At 41.3% G+C, this 16,192-nt stretch overlaps 2 protein-coding genes across 3 annotated transcripts in view; both read right to left on the reverse strand.

Moving 5' to 3' along the window:
• Positions 1-4,665, reverse strand: part of LOC124162860 (uncharacterized serine-rich protein C215.13-like) — a 225,681-nt gene extending 221,016 nt beyond the window's left edge. Inside the window, exon 1 of the mRNA XM_046539542.1 lies at positions 4,277-4,665. The gene's annotated coding sequence lies outside the window, so the exon portion shown is untranslated. The remainder of the gene's footprint in view (positions 1-4,276) is intronic.
• A 6,041-nt stretch (positions 4,666-10,706) lies between these two features.
• LOC124162845 lies at positions 10,707-15,648 on the reverse strand. 2 transcript variants are annotated; one of them, XM_046539530.1, is made up of 3 exons: positions 13,390-15,648; positions 12,963-13,274; positions 10,707-12,891 (listed from the first exon to the last, which is right to left on the reverse strand). In XM_046539530.1, exons 2-3 carry the CDS (start codon positions 13,266-13,268, stop codon positions 10,753-10,755), a joined length of 2,445 nt encoding a protein of 814 aa, XP_046395486.1. In that variant the 5' UTR covers positions 13,269-13,274; positions 13,390-15,648; the 3' UTR covers positions 10,707-10,752. The 2 variants fall into 2 exon arrangements, with proteins under 2 accessions (XP_046395486.1, XP_046395477.1); XM_046539521.1 differs by having other exon boundaries at positions 12,963-15,648.
• Positions 15,649-16,192: the final 544 nt, after the last annotated feature.

Genomic DNA, 16,192 nt, shown 5'->3' on the forward strand with positions numbered 1-16,192 from the left:
TACATTACTTCGCTGGAAGCACAATGCAATTTTTCGAGGCAATTTCGATATAGTCACACAAATTTTCGCACCATGGATATAGCACCCGACCAAAACGTCAAACGACGATAAAGTGAACGGCCTTCCAGCAACATCGATAACGCTTCCTCGCTCCCGACCTCGCTCAAGCAGTCACACGAACAACACAACCATGCGTTTTGAGTGCCTATTTCGGGATAATCGTCCAAAGGAACAACCGACAGACCTACCCACGATGAGACACATACTGCTGCAAGTATATTTCGAGGCTCCGAGCTGAATAATGCACCGCGCCCCCAATAATAAAAACCCTAAAATGGAAACGTAAGAAGGAAGCTCTTCATAGGATCGGAAAAGAAAACGAGCCCGAATGACAACGTTGCGTCCTAACGGACAAGCGAGAAAATACTATTTCCTGCGAGGAAATGGCGATGTGTCCCGTGATAACTGCCACCCTCCCCCAACCCCAAACCCTTCGCATATATCCCCAGCGAAAGGTCACGGGGACGGGCGGCCTGGAGTCTTTCAAGGGCGATACGCTAAATGATAGACTAGGTCGAGGGAGGTGCCCTCGGAAACACGCGCCCGCCGAGAAGCGCCATTTCAAACACAAATTTCCGGCCCGTTGAGTGAGGGTGGAATGGACCCTTGTTGAGCGCCCGGTAAACACGGGGAGGTTGACGAGTCCCATCGCCGGCGCAAAATAGCGCACGTTCGCGGGCCTGAATTACGGCTAACGCCCCACTCTGGCAACGATAATTTATTCGAGAAGACCTCGGTAAATACAGGCGAGCGCGCAGAAGCCCGTTTCCGAGTTTGGATTACCCCGATAGTGCCTACATGGATGTAACGCGACCTACATTTCCACTGTTTCCTCAGTGTAATTCGTGTACTGAAATATTTATTTAACAAGCCTATAAGAGACTTTGGCTGCTAAGAACAAAATGCAAAATGAAATTACTTCGTTTTATCTTCCAGCTGTCATACACATAACTTCGCTCATTCAGAAAGATAACCTGAAAGATCACACACATGAATTTCTCGACTAACAAACCTTACTTTATTTTTCCAGAAATAAAATTGCGATTTCTATGAAAATTAACTTATACCTTATTTCCGCAAGAAATGCACGTTTAAAAATATCCCTTCTTAACATTATTTTATCATTCTTTTCTATAAATTAATAACTTCTTCACAGAAATTTGCAATAATATAGCTCCTCAAGAGTGATTCACTTCGTACACTACACGCTGCAATGTATGGAATCATTGGTCTAAGCATCCTAAGATCCCATTGTTTCCTCATTTTTTTATTATTTACAAGAAAATATCACAAAAAATGGGTTTTCCCAGCATGTAATTATTTCCCTTTTCGTCTGATACACGATAATTTTAATAAAATTGGTTAAAGACTTTTTGTCTTGAATTTTATTTTTTCTTTGCTTTTTCCCATTTCTTCTGGAAGAAAAGTTTCCTCAGTTCACAATAAAAATGGAAGAAGAGACAATATACACATTCAAAACGAAGGCCACGCACTGAAAGATAGGTGGACTTGTAGCTTCTCTGACAGCAGGCTAATTAGCATATCAGAAGCTATATCGTTAGAACTGCTTCCGCAAGGGATAGGATGTCCAATGCTACACCAGATAGTAATCAAACAAATGAATAAAAATTCCACTTTCGAGAGTACGTGGAAGACAGAAATGGTTAAGTACACACTGCAGTCATTTCGAAGTCGACTATCTGTAAATTTAACGGGGCTAAAATATATAACCTGCATGAAGCTAAATTACGCAAAGTTTACCGCCGTGACATTACCGAAATAATTCTTTTGAGACGCATTATTACTCAGAGAGCAACATTTCTGATACAAAGGAATAAATATGACGTCGAAGAATAGCTATGCAAGGATTTTTATATAACTCCGAGAAATGACATTAATTTTCTGATTAAAATCATTATTCATGAAAAATTCAAAGACAAGAATGAAAGCAAAACCTTATAAGTGAGTGCCAAATAACTTCGAAATTACTTTCTTAATTAATATTTTCTTTAATTCCTCGTTCTGGGACTAAATAACGAGTGATTACGTTTCTCCTTTCTCGGCTCTTTTCTGAGTAAATTTATTTATTATAAAGCATTTTTAAAACTGAAACTCCTACAAGCCTTTCGATTTTTGACGCATTAATCCGTTAGGTTAAAAAAGGGAGTAAAAAATCAGATGACACATACCCGATGAACTCTGTTTGGAAGTTCTGGATTCTGAAGAAGTTTAAAAAACTAGCAAGTTGAACTATTAGGCCATATCACACGCAAGCTTTAAAAGCCAACAAAAATTATCAATGTAATTCATTTTACCAAATTTTCATTGGTTCATTCACTCATATGGTACCCATTCTGAGATTCACATTCAAGAAAATTGGCAGGAGTTTCAAACAGTAGATCGCATAGAAGAAAACTTTGTGACGACCATAATTTACTTGTATGACAACAACTAAAGCTGCAGTGTGTGGGGAGAGCCAAGAGACTGAAACCTTCCTGAATATTTGGAGGATATGGAATCAAGTGTATGCCCTCCAAACCACCCTCCCTCCGTAACGTACCCATCTTCCACTGAAACCACTCCGAAATTATTTCTCACTACGTCCAATAATAATCGACAACAATACGTTATTTTTAAAAAATTGAAGTTTACAAAGTTTTTCCATGGCAATGGCTACCCGTGACCTCTTTTAATATCCCAATTCCGAATTTGTCGTATTTTTATCGGTCAAAAACCTATTCACCTTCAATTAGATCCACTTCCATCATTGTTGCAGAAAAATTATGTATTAGACACCGGTTTTAAAACAGTTTCCCATTGGGAGTTATCGATCTTTAAACCATCTATCTCAATAACCAGAAATTAAAAGAGCCTCCTGCTAAAAGTGATTTTTTGATGGATAAATATTGAAATTAATAAACTTGATGCACGATGTTACAAGTGAACGTTTTTACTTCTTGGGGCATAAATAATCCATGAGCCAGCAGGCTCGAGATAAATTACACATCAATCTCTCCAAATAAAGTACCTATATCAGGAAAACAGCCCGGAAATCGATAGTTTCCGCGACTGTAATCTCTCCGGGTAAATAATTCACGGAAAATGCCTGACATCGATCAATATATTAACGGCGTTCTGTTTGAATTCAAAAGCCTATAAATACCTAAAAAACAAAATCTCGATTCATTTGAGATGCAATTGCAGTAAATCCAATTATTATGAATTGCCATAGTGACATTGCACATATACCCATTTATAAACGAACGCGGATGATGGAAGGTGAGTTCTGGTGACGGGAGAAACTCATCCCTCCCGGCATATCCCGACAGTGAGCACCTGTTAGAACCTATCATGGGAAAAAGTTATTTCTGAGAGACACTAATAGAATTTATATGAAGAGCTAAACCAGGCAGTCACTTCAAAGCTATAAGATTAAAAGATTTACACCAAGCAAGAATAATTTATGCTCGCAACAAATCATTTTAGAAATAAACTATTATGAAAACAGGGAGAAATATAGTAGCTAATCATTTATCAAAATTAAAAATAATGAATCATTACATCATGAAACAGAAGGAAATATGACCACAAAAATCTTTGCACGATACTTAATAACGAATTAACACTGGAATTTGGAAAACATCGCCGAACAAATATCAACAGCACAAACTTCACAAAGCTCACTCCAACAATTTGGCTTCCACCAGGATGAAAATAATAACCAACGCTTCGAATATAGCCGTTAAAAATTCTAAGCCTTAGTAAAAATTATATCTGAGACTAAATTTATCAAGGTCACCTTATCTATGACGTGACTTCTCATAAACTTCCACTTTTAAGTCATTGTTCGGCAGACGTAAAAGAAGCTTTACTTCTATCCTCACATGTTTTTGAAAACAAAAACGAGACGAATCCAACAACGGAGAGCCGAGGCCAAGGACACCACAGGGAGACGAGTAAATTAGTCTCAGCTACGCAAAATGAAGAATACTTACCTCTACCAGTCGGTTGCATATACAAATAACCACAAATCTCAAGAAGATTACCCGAGGGCGAGGTAAAAAAACAAGCCACGAGAAGTCCAACAAGATCTACATACGCCGGCACCGATTCCCTTCGGATTCGGCGCGGGAGTTTCCGAATCAAAATCCACAAGCATCCGAAATATCAAACGAACTAAGAAGAGCCTTCATAAATGAACATTAAGCAGTCTTACCTCTCGCAGGTGGTTGCATTTACAAAATACAACGGAAGTTCTCAGGAAGACGACTAGGGCGTTAAAATAAAACAACCGCAGTCCCACTTGGTCGACGCCCTCCAACCGGCTCGCCCGGTAATCCAAGACTCAACGAAAAATGACAAGGAGCTGCCCTCTTCGGCAAGGTATTCGACAAAAGCCAACGAGCGCGGATATCCCCAAGGCGCGAGAGAAAAAAAGCTCGCACTCGGAAAGGGCCCACACAGACAGGCGAGGGAAACACGGTCGGCGAAACGGCTTATCCGAAAATTCTCTTCCCGCCAGTCCCGATCAAACTACGGACCAAGATACCCGCCACACTGCACGCGCTCCTTGGTCAGGAGGGAAGCAAGGGTGCGGGGTTCCCCTCGAGGGGAAGGGAGCGGGTATAGGGGAGCGGGAAGGTGTGGAGGGAGCGCGCAGAGGGGAGGTGTGGCGGCCGGAGAGTGTTGGGGAGGGAGAGGGATGAAGGAGGCGGGGGTGTGAGGAGAACACGCGGATTTGTCCAGGAGGAATGGAGGGTGGGAGGTGGGTTTAAAATAAGAATCGCCCCCGCAACCGGCGCGATTGTGGTTGAAGGGAGGGGGGAGAGGTGCCTCTTGTGCTAAGGAGTTGAAAAGGAAGGGCTAGAGAATAGTGGCGGGAGATTACACGATGAGAACACCCTCTCTATCAGGACAGCACCCAAGGCGCCTTGAACAGGGTTCGCGTCGCAAGAATGAGGGTCTAACCGGCGGAGGAGATTATGTGAGATAATTGTGAATCCTAAAACACACAAAACAAGGGCTTAGGCGCCAGTGCCAACTGAAGAAAACTACCAGGCGCACTTTCTTTTCCCCGCCAAGCGATTACCATAGAGATTGGCTTACTAACTCCGAAACCAAACGCAGATTTGAGAGGAGAGGAAACTTGGATACGTGATACCGAGAAGATGGATAGTTCAGATGGTGCGAGTGCTCAGCGGGGAATGGATGTTAAATACGACGTCGATACGTAAGCGAGGAAAAGGAAGAAATCGAGAAGAATTTATAAATGGAATGAAAGAAAACAGGCCATATTTTACACACAAGAGGGAAGTCACTACGAAAGATGAGACAGGCAAGGGTAATTCGTAACATGTTCAATGTAAACCTACCTTAACCGGTATAATACTATAATAATACCTATCAAGAATTCATTGGAGTTAAAGTGTTTCGAGATAACTGCATGTTACATTGAGACTAACGCGGAGACTCAAAGTGGTGAAGTCTGTTTTCTCGGGTCGTCCATCGCGTGTAAGTCGCTCCATGGTTCTTGGACAATATTGCATGGGAGCTGAGAAAGCCAACTGGAATGCTGGGGGATCATTGCTCAAAATCCATGGGTAAAAGCAGAGTGAAACCCTATAAACAAGCTTACGTTGCCTACTAATGGCCACTTTGTAAATTAAAGATTGATAAATACGCTTGTACCCCGAATAAAAGCCTTTTGGCTAGAAGACTGTTACTTGAAAAAATGCCCATTTGTCACGCTAATCATTAAGTTGCACATTCTATTTGGTTTTCACGAAGAGTGACAAGGTATGATAATATCATTCCGTGTCATCTGCATTGAGGTCGTTTTTTGACCTTGGATGACATGCTTAAAAGCAATTAATTATTTTCAAGTTCAAAGTCAACTCACAACCATGAAGTATCTCGCAATTACCAAAGGTGGGATGATGTACATTAACAAAGTTCATCATGTACTCACCAAACATCATGTGTTCATGGACATGTTTTCATAGTGGTTGGGTACTAAGTAGTTTTTGGTCAGCAGGACAAGATTTCAGGATATTAATGTATTCACTCGTGGGTGAATTCACAGAAACAGCAACTCATAAGCTTAGAATTACGTCATTTATTTTAAAAATGGTTTAATGCAAGGAAAAGCCCCTAGATGAAAAATATTGATGAAATTGTACTAAAGAAGAAATTCAAACATGAAACCACAGTTAACCAACACTATATTATTACAACGTAATATTAATTTATATCATGCAATAAAGGGTATAAAAAAGATATTTTTAAATAAGAAGACGTTAGAGAGCAATGACGAATAGGTCTCCGAATGAAATACCGTAATGACGTGAAACGAAGGGACGATAATTTCAAGAAATGAGAGAAATGTAACAAAATTTAAAACTGATATTGTTTATTTGAAAGTTTTCCAAGCACAGTGTTATCTAGGGCCCCATTATAATTTTTCCCCACCAGAATGAGGCAAAATAAAAGCAAGTCATCAACGCATTATTGAAAATAGCTTTCCAAAACAAAGGGCTTACACATGCAGGTTCGTCAATCCCATTGTGAGAACCAGACTGTCGCAAACAGACGGCGTCCAGCAACGAAAATGTTATTCGAGATAGGACGTAATCAGATCAATTGCTCATGGGTACCAAATCACCTGTCGGTGACATCCATCGCCCAAATCTAGCTTGTATAAGCCTTTCATGTAACGTGGAATGATAAATATACTAAAATCATAATTATCTGAAACTGCAGATTCTGACTCACTTCATTTCAGCAAAATTCCTTATTAAATCGAAACGTGAATAATAAAAAGAGGGTGGATTAATGCCAATACAAAAGGATACATTTCAACTATCCAGAGGCTTACTGTCTAGTTCTCACTCATTAAAATAAAAGAGCTGGGTAGTGAGAATAATTACGGAAACGTCACAGTAAAGAGAAAAATAATTAGATGCGCGGTTTATCATTAAGGCACAGAAGAGAGAGAGAAACAAAAACTCGGTATGACCGGCAAACAATACACAAGAATTTTGGCCCTCACTGGAAGAGCCCGAGTCTTTAAGAGCCGACAAGGACAGGTTGCGTAGGGGCCACAATACCTCGAGTCAAAAAGCAAGGGCTACAAGCACCGGCTGCCTTTTTTCTCGTCATTATCACTGATCAACAATCACACAATTGGTTTGACGCAACTTTACCCGTTCTATACGTTTTACTTGCGGTCTTCTTTTTCCAACCTTGCTATTTACTTGTCCCTCGACGATTGTCTTCATCAGGTTATCATGTCTCACAATATGACCGCGGTTAGGATGTTTCATCTTCTAATTAAGTTTTAATGAGGCTTATTTCTCGTGCTCTTCATAGACTCCCTCATTACTTACTCGATCGAACCATTTGATCCTCACCATTCTTCTGCAGCACCACATTTCGAAAGCCTTTCCCCGGGTAAGCCGTCTCCTTATTTAGGCTCCGTTAGTCTCCTTATTTAGACCACTTCATTTCGCAGATTCCTTATACGTCGAGGTTCAATCTTCGCAGTTCCATCTTTAAGTTCTCCCGTCTACCGCAAGTGCGAGGCGATCTAACGTTCCACGCCCCTATCCTCAACATTCTACCATATTTGACCGGTGTACCCTCTCGAGTAGTACCCGCCCGTAGATCAGAATGAGGGATTAGTTAACGTCCGGAATATTTTGCATAAGAGCATCATGTCATAAAATAAAAATGAGTAGAGTAGCTGCAACTCTTCGAGATGATGAGGTGGTTTCCTTTGATAAGAGGCATAGTAGTAGGCGGCCTCCAGTCGTACACTACAATGGGCGGCTCCAGGATTTCTTTCTGGGGGAGGCACAAGCAAGGCCGTATCCAGTATTTTGTTCTGGCGGGGGGGAGGGGGGGGGGGCACAAGGATATCACGTAATATAAAACGAAAGCATTGATAATGGGACCGTATTAAAAATATTGCATATTTTTTAAGGTTCTGGGGGGGGCACATGTCCCCGTGCCCCCCCCCCCCCCCCCCCACATAGATCCGCCTATGCCGACTATAATACCTCACTGCATCTTCACAGGCTTCAATCATTTAAATGGTCAACCTTACCCAAGGATAGACCACTACCTCCTCAGATCGCCGTCACTTTTTGTCCACGGCTGCTTATTCGACGACTGCTAACCTCGCAGCTAACCTTTACAGGTCGACCCACCACCCGCAACCCGGTGGACTCACTCGGCGGCTTCGACCTTAACCGCGAGACCTTTTTTCTGTAGCGTCCACTTGACTACGCGGATATAATGACAATTATTGGCGAGAGTTAAGGAATTGTGAGATTTGGGTTCGAATCCTAATTAATTCAGAATTATTTTACGCATTTTTTTTTCATTCTGCGAAGAGTGCGTGAGCATTCCTCGGATTTTTTAATCATATACTAGCTCAAATGATACGTGAACACTCACACGTATTATATGTTTAAATCGTAAAAATATACTGTGGTGACTATTGAACTACCTTTTATATTATTAGATATAACTTAAATACACCAAGAAATTGCATTTTGTTATAATTGTCTAATTTGTGCTCATTACGACAGCATCTTTTCAGTGCTCACGTATTATTCAAGGAAGTACAGAATGAATCAAATACAAATAAGGTTTAGGGAGAGAATGAAATCATCAACGCTTACCCACTCAGGGGCGCAGCTAGGAATTAAGGCTCGGGGGTGGGAGGGGATTAGGTGCAACTAATACCGGGGTGTGTGGGAGTATGGAATACCCACCAGGATAATCGGTAGGTGCGAGATTAATAAATTGCGGAATTTTAAGATAAACGGTTCAAAATGGTGAGTTTTACGGCTTTCAGAGGAATATTTAATTAATCCTTATACTGTTCTATTAGTAATATCAATCCAATCAAATAAAATGGATTAAACTTAAACATTTCTCTGAGCTCTGGGGGGGGTTTTAACCCCCAAACCCCCCCCCCCCCCTCGCTGCGCCACTGCACCCACTAATCAAAGAATTAAAAAAAATACGTATAAAAATCTTTCCATAATTAGAATTCGAACCCAAATCGCGGGCTGCAGCGTCAGTCACCAAGTCCGCGGCGTCACTTATCCATTGCAGAAAAGAGGTAGCCATAAATCGGAATCGAGAGAGGGAGAGAGGGTGGTCATCGCGAGTGGGAGCCCGAAAGATACTACTCCGAACGGTGTGAGCGTGGAAACGGGGTTCCTCAGCTCCATATTCCTTCCGCTGAGGCCTAAGCCCTAGCCGTTTGACTCCCAAGTGTTCTAGCCCCGCCGCAATCTGTCCTAATCGGCTCTCGGCAACGTACGGCCCTACCGGCGAGGGACAAAGTTCTTGTGTACCAAATCTCCAGAACTATTTTTTCTCGTGAAATTCGGCGCATTCATTCAACCGGTGAGTGGAGCATAGCTGCACACTGAGTATTGGAAACGATGACATACCAAATTAAGGAGGTACATTTACGTCTTGCGAGATTTAAGACTAATATTTTTACCAATGCCATAAAATAAATGCTTTGCCATCGAGGATGACAACAATTTAGTCGAAAAGGCAAAATAAAAGCTTCCGCAATACCCATATGACGTTGCGTGTTATTACTCTCATCAGTAGTTCATTAATCAATGTAAAGGTAAAGCTTGGTGAATATTAGTTCCCCGCACCCAACCTAGGTTGGGACAAGATCTCAATTTCCTCCCATCCTGACTTTTCCTGACTTTTTCCTGACCAAAATCTTGATATATCCTGACTTTTTCTAGCGTTCGCCATAAGTTTTAACGCATGAAGAAAGATGTCATAAGAGGTCATATACAAGGAAATAGCTCAAAATATGCAACACTTCAGTATTTTTTAATTGTAATATCAGAAAAACTTACAAGAAATGTTACTACTGTACAGTACTACACGTTAGGTACTTTGGTACTTTCCAAACAAAATATGGCCACTGTGGACTAGCAATCATTGTGACTTAATCATTAGTCAAAACAGTAAAAAAAACAAGGTGAACAAAACAATCACAATTTACTTATTTTAAGTACACTTCACACATAATAATAGTTCTTTCATAGTGACTTTCCAAACAAAAAATGGCCACTGTGGACTAGCAATCACTGTGACTTAATCATTAGTCAAAACAGTAAAAAAAAAACAAGGTGAACAAAAAAATCACTATTTCCTTATTTTAAGTACACTTCACAAATTATCATAGTTCTTTCATAGTGACTTTCCAAACAAAATATGGCCACCGTGGACTAGCAATCATTGTGACTTAATCATTAGTCAAAACCGTAAAAAACAAGGTGAACAAAACAATCACAATTTACTTATTTTAAGTACACTTCACACATAATAATAGTTCTTTCATAGTGACTTTCCAAACAAAAAATGGCCACTGTGGACTAGCAATCACTGTGACTTAATCATTAGTCAAAACAGTAAAAAAAACAAGGTGAACAAAAAAATCACTATTTCCTCATTTTAAGTACACTTCACAAATTATCATAGTTCTTTCATATTGACTTTCCAAACAAAATATGGCCACTTTGGACTAGCAATCACTGTGACTTAATCATTAGTCAAAACAGTAAAAAAAACTTGGTGAACAAAAAAATCACTATTAATTTAAAGTGCACTTCACAAATTGTCTAAGTTAGAAACTCCATTGTTAAGTTAGAAAGTACCAGTCAACTTTTTTATTTCTTCATCAATGGCATCAGCCTCCTTCTGGCTTGATGCTAACACTTTCATCTTTTTGGCTTGAAGCTCCTTAACTTCAGTTCCAATCATCTTCTCATGGGTCCTTTTTTTTTCGACCTCAGCGTCCTCAGATCGGCGCTGCTTCTTTGCTTCTTCATACTCGGAGCGCGCGTGCCGAAATCTGTTGATCATTTCAGCAGATATTTTTATGTTTTCTACGCCACCAGCAGCGTTGACTGAGTCGTACACTTGGCGCTGAGCCACCAAAGACATATCTAATTGGTTCTCTACTATTATCTCCTTATTGATGGAGAAGCCACGCTCGATGAAAGCTTGGCCATGGCTTATGATCAGAGCCATTTTAATCACTTTCACTAAACCATCTGAGCACTTATAACGATCCCAGATACCTCTCCAGAAATGATCTAGTCTCTGCCTCTGACGATCATATTCTTGACAGGCGTTAGCAAATACTTGTTTGTCACAGAGCACCTTAAAGTCAGACAAAATAGTGTCGCACTCACTTGCAGGAAGCCAATTGCGGCTGTGCAGTTGTTCCAAGAAGCCGTTCAGTCGAGTAGAAACGGCAGTTTTGGAATGTGAAATCAGTTCTGGGTCACAAAAAGTTATGGCTCTGCAGAGTTTGTAATTCAAGGGAGCCTTTTCAAGAATTTTACTAACCATAGCCTTCAGCAGGAGCACACACTCCTCCTTGAACTTCAGCATTTCTGGAGTAGATACTTGTACTTTTTTGAGAGCGTCCTTTACAGAAAAACTAAAATTGAAGTTCTTCACAGGAATCAGATTGTCTTCATTGGTAATGTCAACTTTACATACATCTGACTTTCGATTTACATAATCATTCTTGACAAAATGTCTAAGCAGGTTCGACACTAAGTTCGACAGGTCCGTGTGCAAGAACGGCGCCATTGGGTCATTGGTTTGATAAGTAGTCAAGAATGGCTCAACAAGTCTTGCAACATATGAGAAGAAGGCTAACTTAGGCCCCAACATCTTATCTTCAACAGCTTTTGCAACATACAAGAAGCCGGCAGATTTTATTTTATCCTCTTCAGGTCCAGTTCTCACTTTTTCAATAAAAGTTTTTACGTTTGGCAATATTTTGATGCAATTATCGGCACCAGGTGCATTATTCAACCACCTCACTGCACAATACTTATTTGGGAAAGTAGTAGAGCCTGTCCACTCTGTATACTTACTGCGACGGGCAGGCACATTCTTAAATATATTGTATAAGGCCCTGAGAAACATGACAATATTCCAGCCACACTTACTAACCCCCTCTTTGAAGGAATTATGAACTACGTGCAAACCACAGGACCCCATGAGCAGCAGCAGTGGCTCATCCTCACCAAACTCTGTTTTCATATAAATCTGGAGATCTTTCAGGAACTTGACATTAACATTCGGGCCATCCATGCCAACCATAAGCACATGAGACTGCACACTTCTAGGAATTGCTGTGCAGTATGCCGATATGAGATCAGTCGCCCTTGAGCGACCCAGGAACACTGAATCATAATATTTCGTCACCGTTTCATTTTGATCATCACACCAAAATTTAATGGCAAGATCCATTTGAGTCTTCTGGCTACACTTATTGAGACTCTCGTCAAATAAAACTACCACAAAATCCAGTTTGGTTAACTTAGATGTGATAACATCATGGAAATGTGGGGCTAAACCATGTACAAGTGAATAGGCGATTTTGTTCCGACCCAATTCCATTTTTGCAGCAATCATACTATCTGGGAACATTGTGGGAAATAACTGCACTGCCTTGCCCCCAGAAGACAAAGAAGTATGGCTCGTTACACAATAGATACACCACAAAATCTCAGCTTTGGTAGTATCTTGCTTCATTAACCAGGTGTTAAGACCTTGCAAACCAGCAGTCTTCGGGACGGCGATAACTTCGTTGGTACATCGCGCACATGGGCATGAACATGTGCAGGCAGGTGAAGCTGGTGTGGGGTCATCGGGATCGTCCCGAGGGTCTTCTGCAGTCCCACCCGATGCTGAGGAACCAGGTGCCGCCGCCGTGGGGTTCACCGACGCGGATGTAGAGGTAGAGGGAGTTGCTGTAGTCACCTACAAAAATCAGGCTGGGGTAGAGAACCAGAAAACCCCGAAGATTTTACAAATAACTCACCATCACTTACCTTCTTAGCGGAAGGCAAACAAAATATCTTGATCCCGTAACAGCTCTTCTTGTTCTCGACGGCAGTATTGTGGTGGGTTGATGACAGGTGTTTAGTCAGGGCACCGCGACCCATGTTGCCGAGTTGATTCGTCTTGCAGCACACCGAGCAGTAGAAAGATGTTGGTTTTCCTTCTGGCAATCCATGCTTTAATGCAGTCGAAGTCTTTGGTGAGAAGCAGCTGAAATGAAGCTCCTTTGACCAATCCTCGTTCCAATACGTCTGCTTTCCCCCGACCATGACTAGAGACGAAATGGGCCTCAGCATTCGGGTCTGAAAATAATACAATCTCATTTTGAACTACAGCACCATTAAGTTTCAATGAATAGTCGAATGGAGTGGATAAAATAACACGACAGTGAGTTTGCTAATATTCGTGACAGCCTACCTTCAATGAAGAAAACGCAACCTCCGCTGCTCTCCAGGCACACCGACTCGTCCGGACTCGTCACCGTCGCACTGTTATTGTTGACCCGCCGCGGGCGTAGACCCGGGGAGCGCGTGGGATGGCGGGGGGTGTGGGGGGAAAGGCGCGGAAAAGGAGCGACCGTGGAGCCAAGGTTTAGAGCCTAAGGTTGCCTCACTCGCTTCTGCGCATGAGCCTACCAAGCCGCTACTATGTCACAGACGACCCAATGCAACTTTGCTATTGCATTGTCGTATGGTAGTACAGAATTCATTTAAGGTTCCTGAGACGCTGCGTCGCCATGCGTTCAACACAATGTAGTCAATATTTCCTGCGCTTTCTCCGTTAATGGTCTCAGTAGTCCACAAATGATAAAATGACTTTTTGTGGAAGAAGAGCGCGTTACACTGCCGTGTATGCCGGCCTCCCGCTATACAGTGGCGACGTGCTCAAACTGTCAGAAACGAAGAAAGCTGGACGAAACGTCTCATACTACACGTGGGCACTTGAATTTAGGAATCCTTTTATTTCATGGATATACAAATCGGCACCAACAACCTCTTAATACCCCTCACACGTTAAAAAAATATCGCTGAAAGTGAATCGGTCAAAATTAATATGTATATATACCAAAGAAGTGATGTACAAGATTTGCGATGCTCCTATCACATGTGATAAGCTAGATTTTTTTCCACTTTTGAGATAAATTACCTAACATACTTATTCGTGCAAAGACAATTATGTTTTTACATCATCAACCCGAAAGGCATGACCTCCACTGTATCCCCATTGTAAGAAATCATTCAACCTCATTTCTAGACGTGAGACTAAAAACTAGTTGTAATTTTATTATTTTGTACGCCATTAAATAATACAGAGCAATTTTCCAGGCAATGGCTGAGCAGAATAACCCATAACATGTGATAATTGAAGTTCAAAAATATTTTAGCGCATTAAAAATATTTCTCAGGCATCACGGGAAAGATCGTAAATCGCATGATAGAAACCTATATTTTTTATGGTAATTATTCCTTCACTCGAACAAGCTATAAATTGGTAGTCTTGCTAAACTTCTAAGGTAAATTAGGATAAACCGTTTCAATTTTTTTTCTTTTCACGTCATATGTACTTGCAACTGTATTGAATCAGAACCTCTTCCAAGTGAAGGATTCTTTTTACTTTTGAGATTTTAGCCTGGTTATCCGATCAAAAGTCATTAATTCAGGTATTGATACTTTGCTCCAGATTTATTGGTAATCTTCATTGCGTTCAGACTTTATACTTTTCTCTATTCTCAATTATCAACTAATTTTTCCAGAGCATGATAATGAACGACAAGACGCATGGTGAGAAAATAGCGTTTTGCAATGACATGGTCATCCTTAGTGAAAAGCATATGCATATATGTGTTTTAGTTTTATTTAGCTGATAGCATACCTGACGGGTGATCGAGAGGAGCTTTAAAAGTAGGCATATGAATTCAATTATAGTGCATCTGAATTAGCAATCGGTAATTTCAAAATTTATTTTATAATCAATGATCGTTATTTTTAAGTGACTCACATTGCTGAATGTTTTCTAGAAATTTTCTAAAAATGCTTTGACTCTTCTGAATTCTCTCTGAGCTCAATATTGAAGTTGGTTCCTTTTCAATAGTCTAAATTATTTGCTAAACGTTTGCCTAATTGGAACCGCTGCAGCAAGCGATGTAAAATTTCAACCCTTTTCACTTTTTGCACTCGTCACATGTTTATTTTATTTTTTGATTACTCCAAAGGATTTCATGCATGCATGCATGCATGAGAGGGTTAAGAGTGTCTAAAGGCCGTTTTACACGGTACACGGAATTGCGCAGTCTGACGTACGTGCGAAGGCGCAATCAAAATTGCGTCGTGTAAAGCGGTGAATTGCTAGAACACATGCGAGAACCTTGCCATGCAGCGGCAGGCAGAGCGACGCCAGCACTCCTTGCTTCGGCGGTGAAGGCGGCAGCCCAGTTCGGCACGGGTTAGCACGAGGGGAAGGGAGGCGGTGAGACAGCGCGGCGCGGGCGTTCTCGGCTCATCTTGCGGCTGTCGCTTGCCGCCAGTGCGGCGTGCGGTGGCCGGCGGCACAGCAAAAGGCACACAATCCGATCCATCCTGACTCTTCGGGCGCTCATCCTGACGATTTCCTGATTTTCCTGACCAAAACTTTTTTTCCTGACTATTTCCTGACTTTCCTGACTTGTCCCAACCTAGCCAACGGAATCGCTGTTTCAAATGAATTAATGAAATGACGAGTTGATAATCAAGTTAACGCCATTTTTCTTATGATGGGGCGTCGTTAGTTTCAGCTCTTTAGCTAGTCCAAAGAGACCTACATAATGAAAGAAGGAAGCGCTCGGAGAGTAAATAAACAACGACGACCCCGCTCCGCAGGATTCAACGACGCGCAGTCGATATTTAGTCGCAAATAGCTCGAGAAGTACGTGAGGAATCGGAAAACGGAAAAATACTTTCGCTTTCGACAATAGGGTAGTTTCCTTCATCAAAGAAAACGAAAGGCATATATTGCGATTTGTTACGCACCATTAGTGTATTCATAATACACTTACTAATTATTTGGTTTTAGAAATCCCAGTTTAGATGAATGGCAATGGTCAATTTTAACCTCATTTGAAAAAGGCCAGATTGGCGCCCATGTGATGCCACTCCACGTGACGTCACAGGGACCTAGTTTCTATACGAATAGATAGGAGTTTTACATCATCTGAGATTACCAATGCATGCATCAGGTAAAGTGC

Source organism: Ischnura elegans, chromosome 1, assembly GCF_921293095.1.
Source record: "Ischnura elegans chromosome 1, ioIscEleg1.1, whole genome shotgun sequence".
Lineage (NCBI taxonomy): Eukaryota > Metazoa > Arthropoda > Insecta > Odonata > Coenagrionidae > Ischnura > Ischnura elegans.

Coding starts and splice junctions, on each gene's coding strand:
- LOC124162845 (XM_046539521.1), bottom strand. CDS start 13,295: ATGAGATTGTATTATTTTCAGACCCGAATGCTGAGGCCCATTTCGTCT. Junction 12,892..12,962: donor GTTTGCCTTCCGCTAAGAAG/GTAAGTGATGGT, acceptor TGATTTTTGTAG/GTGACTACAGCAACTCCCTC.